The sequence below is a fragment of the Planococcus citri genome, chromosome 3 (assembly GCF_950023065.1).
Source record: "Planococcus citri chromosome 3, ihPlaCitr1.1, whole genome shotgun sequence".
NCBI lineage: Eukaryota > Metazoa > Arthropoda > Insecta > Hemiptera > Pseudococcidae > Planococcus > Planococcus citri.
Genome location: NC_088679.1, coordinates 19,245,219 through 19,251,218, shown reverse-complemented (window position 1 = coordinate 19,251,218; position 6,000 = coordinate 19,245,219). Strand labels below are relative to the sequence as shown.

Genomic DNA, 6,000 nt, shown 5'->3' with positions numbered 1-6,000 from the left:
ACAACATATCCTTAAGCATAAATGAAATATTTACATCGTTACATATTTATATAATATTATATAAATAAATAATAAAAAAAAAATCAAAACAAACACTATAAAATCGCTCTTTATACTACCTACATAAATCACAGACAACAATTTATTTTAACATTAATAATCGTAAAAACGGGTTGTATTTCGTTTTACTCGTACTCGGTTTGAAGAGACATTTTTTCGCATAACTTGGTCTGCATTTTTTGTACAGACTTCACGACTCGAGTCTCGAAAGTCGAAAAGAAGTTGGGATGAAATAATCAAGGGGGAGGGACGAATTACACTCATTTTTACTTACTTATATCTTGGAATAAGTATTTTTTTCGTGTTTTTAAAAATTATAAAAGTAGAATTTCAAGTCAAGCGTTGGACTTTGAAAGTAATATTTTGATTCATTTTAAAAATAATTCCATGTTGAAATTTTCGAATAAAATTAAGTACCTATCGTATTTTTACGAAATTCGTCAACAATCGGTGATTTTTTTCAAACGCGGATTTCAGATATTAATCTTTGATTTATTTACCGAAAAGTATAGCTATAAGAAAACCACGATAACTTTTATCTAATTTAATATGAAATTATCAACTAATCATTCCATTCGATGCGAGATGACGTGTGAGGGATTCTTCGCGACTTCACCAGTCTTGGTGACATTGCGGGGAATTTCTCACGATGCATGTGATTTCACCTCGCGAGTTTACTAACATTACATACATTATTCTTGAAAAATAATAATACAAACAACGTACCTATAATCAATTTCAATCTAGAGCTTAACTTGGCGGATCTAAGCAATTATTAGCAGCAGAAAGTGGTCTTAAATTAAATAAAAATGATCAAAAAACATGAAAAAAAGATTGAATTTTAAAAAAAAATCAAAACTCGAGTTGAATTTTCAAAAAAGATGAGAAAAAAGAGGAAAAAATACAGCTCGAAGCTCGACAATCGAACTATTTTCAATCATGCAGAATCAGAACATACGCACACATGTACGTACCTACATAAATAACAACAAGTTTTATATCATCATGTCGTGTGGGTAACTGTGTATAGCCTAAATGTAGTTGTTTTCGTCGTTTTATGTAACATTTTTTCATCGTTGCTATCAATGAGTATAATTTTTATTCTAACATGATGTTCAAGTTCAGCTATTTGGCAACATAATTTAGGTACACTTTTTTTATTCTTTAGAATTTTACTTTTTTAAATTATTTTCTGGGAGTACAATTTTTGAGTGTTGGCGTCAGTTTTGAGTTTTCCTTTTCTAAATTTTCATTTCGGGTATCAGGTATTAGGTCTGGTAGGTATATTTCAGATTGAATTTCATTTTAGTTACTCAAGGACCAACTATGAAGGTCCTTGAATGTTCTTAGAATTCTTCAAAGCTATAGAATATAAAATGACTTGATCTTCTTGCATCTGCATGAGAAAGATACCCTCCTCTGCCCTACCTGGTAAAATAAATTCGTTGAAGTGAATCTAAAATAATCTAAAACGTAGATAAATCTTCAACGTTAGATTTAATTAATAAAGATTCGTGTTTTAGATTTGAACTCGATATTATTTTATTAGAGTAAAAGTTTGAACGGAAGTTTCTACTTTTGAGTTTTGAGGCTTTGACTTCACTTTTAGGATTATGTTGTTCAATTTTCCTTTTCTCTTTCTAGTTTCTTGAGTTCATTCACAGTTTCGTCAAGTGTCAAGTTTCACACCATCGTTTCATCGTTTCAATAATAGACATGTGCGCCGCCGATTTCACGCCAGCGCGCCGCCGCCGATAATTTGAATTTTGACGCGCCGATGTCTTATCGGCGTGAAACGGCGCGGAAAATGGTCTTTAAAAATGATCTTAGAGCCCTTAAAACCCCAAATTTTGGTACCAATGTCGAATTTAAAAAAAAATTTCAATTCTCTCCAATTGAAGTCCCTTTATGCTTTTAGCTTTTGGGTCAAATAAAGATCAAAGATAAAAGTGGGGCCCTCAAAACCTCTGTTACCGAATTTTCTCTATTTTACAGGGAAAACTATTGGTTTGTTAGGCTAAATATTGCATCTGAATTATCGTACGCCATTTTCACGCCGCCGCGCCGCCATTAATTTAGAACCGGCGTGAATTTCGGCGCACGCCGTTAAAACGCCGCCGCGCTGGTAAAAATTGACCTTACGCCGCCGCCGTGCAATTTCCTAACGGCGCACATGTCTATTCAATAATTATTCTAATTAAACCAAAAGCTTCAACTTTCAGAAACTTTTTAAAAAACTATAGCTAAATGCTAATGCCTGGAATTGGAATTTGGATGCGGTACCTATTGAATTAGGTTTAGGTTAGGTATTTCAGTTTGAATTTGTTTTGATTTTGATTTTGAAACTTTTGAATAGGTAATTAAGTACTTTACTTTTTTTTCTTTAAAATAATTCATCAAGAATAAATTCATCATACTTCATACCTAATTTATTTTATTTTCATTTTTTAAAAAACTTTTGTTTTTGGTTTTTGTTTTTTTTCTTATCATTGTTTTTTAACATTGGCCATTGGGTGATCTGCAATTTTTTATCTGTGACTTTGTTCTTTTTGGTGTTTTTTTGGCACAGTTGTTTGTGTTTACGTCTGTGTGAGTGTGTTAGTTCGTCGGTCGTCGGTAGTTCGGTTTTATGTGCGTGTTCGTTCGGTTTTTCTACAATTTTATGGACATTTTTGACTAAAAATAAATATTTAGAGTTCAAATTATAACGTGAAAACCTTTAGTGCAGACTTCAGATCCAAATCATCATCAGCCATTGACTATTGACTGACTCAGCGTTCGTGTCAAAGAAGTCGTACCCGCCGGAATCATCACCGGAAAAGACTACGTTCAACGTTGTTGAATTGAATTTACAAAAAGTAAGAAAAGAAGCCTAATTTCTACGGTAATTTCATCTTGACGAAGATACTTTAATGTGTAAAATTAACGAATACGGAGCAGAAGAGAAATAAGACTTAAATATATCGCAGGAAAAACAAAACGTTATTCTAAACTATGGTAACATAGAAAAAAAAGAATGGGTACACAGATCCCTTTGACTAATGCACGATCGACGACACGTAGGTAAATTAAATCAGTCGAAAATACTATCGTTCAAGATGAAATTACCGATGGCTGTATTGTAATTAGTAAATTAGATCCGCCTCGTGTTTTTTCCAATATTACAAGAAGAAAAAAAAAGTATTTCGAATCAACATATCACAGCTTTAGCTTACCACGATTACAGAATATTACGTATTATACTAATTCATTCATCTTTTTTCTTTCTAGTTTTACCCTCCATTTGAATAGTATTACAAACTGCATCGACACATTCGGCGATAGATGGCTCGCTTTGATCGATACTGTAGTCATAGCCGGCGATACGAGATAAGGTCATAATATAGGAACAGGCGATTCGCAGTACCGAAAGCTTGGAAAGTTTCTGATTATTTGCATAAGCTGGAACGCACTTACGTAGAGTTTCGAATGCAGCGCTGATGGTGTGTACTCTGGTACGTTCGCGTGCATTGGCTTCTATTCTTCTTTCGCGGGTCATATTTTTATAATTCCTTTGGGAACTATTCGATTGACTAGATTTGCGTTTCTCTTCAGAACTAACGGTCGACGATGAGCTGGTAAATCTGCGAAGGGAAAAGTTGGTGTAAATGAGACGTTAACAATATGCCCAGTGAAAGGCTCGAATATTATCGAAAAGTTGTACGTTGGTATTCATTTTTCGTTTCATATTATCTACTGAGTAGTAACTCGAAATGTTTCCCTCAACCCTCATAATATAATACTTATAGTTAGTTGAACAGAAGCTATATTTACCTATTCGATTCGACGTGTTGGAATACTGCTGCTAGATTGGTTTGATTTCTAGGTTTTATATCTTGGTTATCGGTAATATCATCGTCGTTCATTCTGGACTCATCGAATATCCGTACGACTTCCTGAGGACGTAGCTGATTCACTCGTAGATCATGTACGTCGACTTTTGATTCCGGTACATCGTAAAACGTGGGTTTCTGTTCGACTTGCTGATCGATCTCGTGCTTCTTTTCAACCACCAATGCTAGTGGTTCATCTTGTACGTACGTCGGCGGTACGTAACCGGATGGAATCGACGGTACGGTTGCATATTCGTACGAAGAAGGCGTATGTGTTCTGGAATCCGAACAACTCCAAGGACGGAACGGACTTATCGATGGTTTCGAATCACTAGTCGAGTTCTCCGGACTTGATGGCGATCTTTCGTACTTGATGACGCAAGGGGCAGCGTACGAATCGTGTTCTAATTTGATTTCCTTTACCGGAGCAGCGTACGGATCGGTTTCTAGTTTGATTTGCTTCAAAGGTGGTAAATGGTCTTCGACTTTACGAGGTTCGGCGCATTTACGTTTATTCTTGCCAATGCTGCATCGATACTCTAACGTCGAATCTTTCGTATCCGAGCTATCTCTACTGGTATCGGTTGGCGAATGATGGAAATCGGTATCTAGATCGGTTTCTTCGCCGCTGCAGAATCCCGCATCACGGTCCGATAATGTTTCACTTTTAATCGTGGTACCTGTGCGGAAACAACGGAGATGATTAGAATATGTTTTGAAATCAAATATTCGAAACAACGACGAGTCATATAAACAAAAAATTAAAATAATCGTTTCGTAAATTCTACGGTTTAATACGAAGGGGGGAGGGGGAGGGGGGAGGTTCGAGTACCTCAAAAAATCGTGCCTTCGTCAACCATGTCCAAGCTACCGTGTTCGGTTTGGTGAAAAAAATGTATACTAAACGGTCAAACCATTAGGATGAGGACGCGTGTGTAATTTATATTGTATTTTTTTTCGGTCGACGACGACGACGACGATTCGTAATAACTTGAGCAAATAACGCGTTTCGTGGATGGTTGATTTTTTTCGGTTTTTTTGTTTCAGTCCGAAATTGCCCGTTGGTTTGGTCATCGCGCGCAGTACAAACAAATAATACTACACGATATACGATGTCACGAAGTTTAGCGGTAGATTTCCAGTCACGTAGCGAATACTAAATGGCTAACCGAAACCCTACACTAACATTATATCCGTTTTAAAATCCTAATAACTATATCCATATGTCTCTGTCATTTCAATGAATGTCCATTTATGGTCAAAATGAGCTCATCCTTCATTGAAAATATCCCTCGAGCTGGGGGTTAAAATGGCATAGTCGTTTTATATAAGACCCTTTCACGTCTCCCATCTCAACTTATATGTTACTGTATATGCCATTCGATTCAGAATTTCGAGTATACTGGAAATTTTTTTTTCGCTCGTTCGGCTCTAGTCTCGGTGATTGAACCTGGAAATTTTCTCTGGCAGTATCGACGACGAAAAGGTGAGCCATTCTGTTCTGTGCTAATAACAGCGATTCAATTACCACAGTTCCTGTGTGTATCTTTGAAAAACCCCGCACGTACCGGTAATTTAAACATAACAACAACGTGAGCGTGCACTCTTCTCTCGGCTCCAGCAAAGCGAAAGCGAAGCAGGAAAAAAAACTACTAAGAAAACAATGAGAAGGCGAATCGATAATAGACGTTAATGAAAAAAAGCCATACCGATTGAACTTTGTTGTTTTTTCCTACCCTCCCTGCCTCTCAGTTTACTCTCTTCGCATCTTTCTTCACGGATTTTTTTCCTGTATACGGATTTTCGTCTACAATATAGCCAAGGGCAGGAACTATGCATACGAGAGATGTGCACCTTAAACGCGCCTTTTTTTTCATTAGACCGTAACAACCTAACCATGATGGAATCAAGCCTGATTTCACTTAAATACTCGATGCGCTGCGCTACGCTGTGTTTATGAATGGAGAAAAAAATAGCCCACCGCAAAACCATCCCATCCAGTCTACCATTCTTGTGCGGATAGCTCATCCTGGTGATTCGAATAACGGCGAAGTATGGTTTTTTTTTT

The 6,000-nt window shown here is 36.5% G+C and overlaps 1 protein-coding gene and 1 long non-coding RNA gene across 5 annotated transcripts in view; one reads left to right on the top strand and one right to left on the bottom strand.

Annotated features, from left to right (window-relative positions):
* Window positions 1–511: 511 nt before the first annotated feature.
* net overlaps window positions 512–6,000 on the bottom strand; it is a 40,054-nt gene continuing 34,565 nt past the window's right edge. Inside the window, exons 2-3 of the mRNA XM_065353912.1 lie at window positions 3,874–4,612; window positions 512–3,683 (exon numbers count right to left, since the gene is read on the bottom strand). Coding sequence (XP_065209984.1) covers window positions 3,308–3,683; window positions 3,874–4,612 — 1,115 coding nt within the window. The 3' untranslated portion in view covers window positions 512–3,307. The remainder of the gene's footprint in view (window positions 3,684–3,873; window positions 4,613–6,000) is intronic.
* The window catches only part of LOC135838330 (uncharacterized), a 161,248-nt gene continuing 158,032 nt past the window's right edge, over window positions 2,785–6,000 (top strand). For all 4 annotated transcript variants that reach the window (XR_010557385.1, XR_010557383.1, XR_010557384.1 and 1 more), the window contains exons 1-2: window positions 2,785–2,918; window positions 3,331–3,759. This is a non-coding gene — a long non-coding RNA (uncharacterized LOC135838330). The remainder of the gene's footprint in view (window positions 2,919–3,330; window positions 3,760–6,000) is intronic.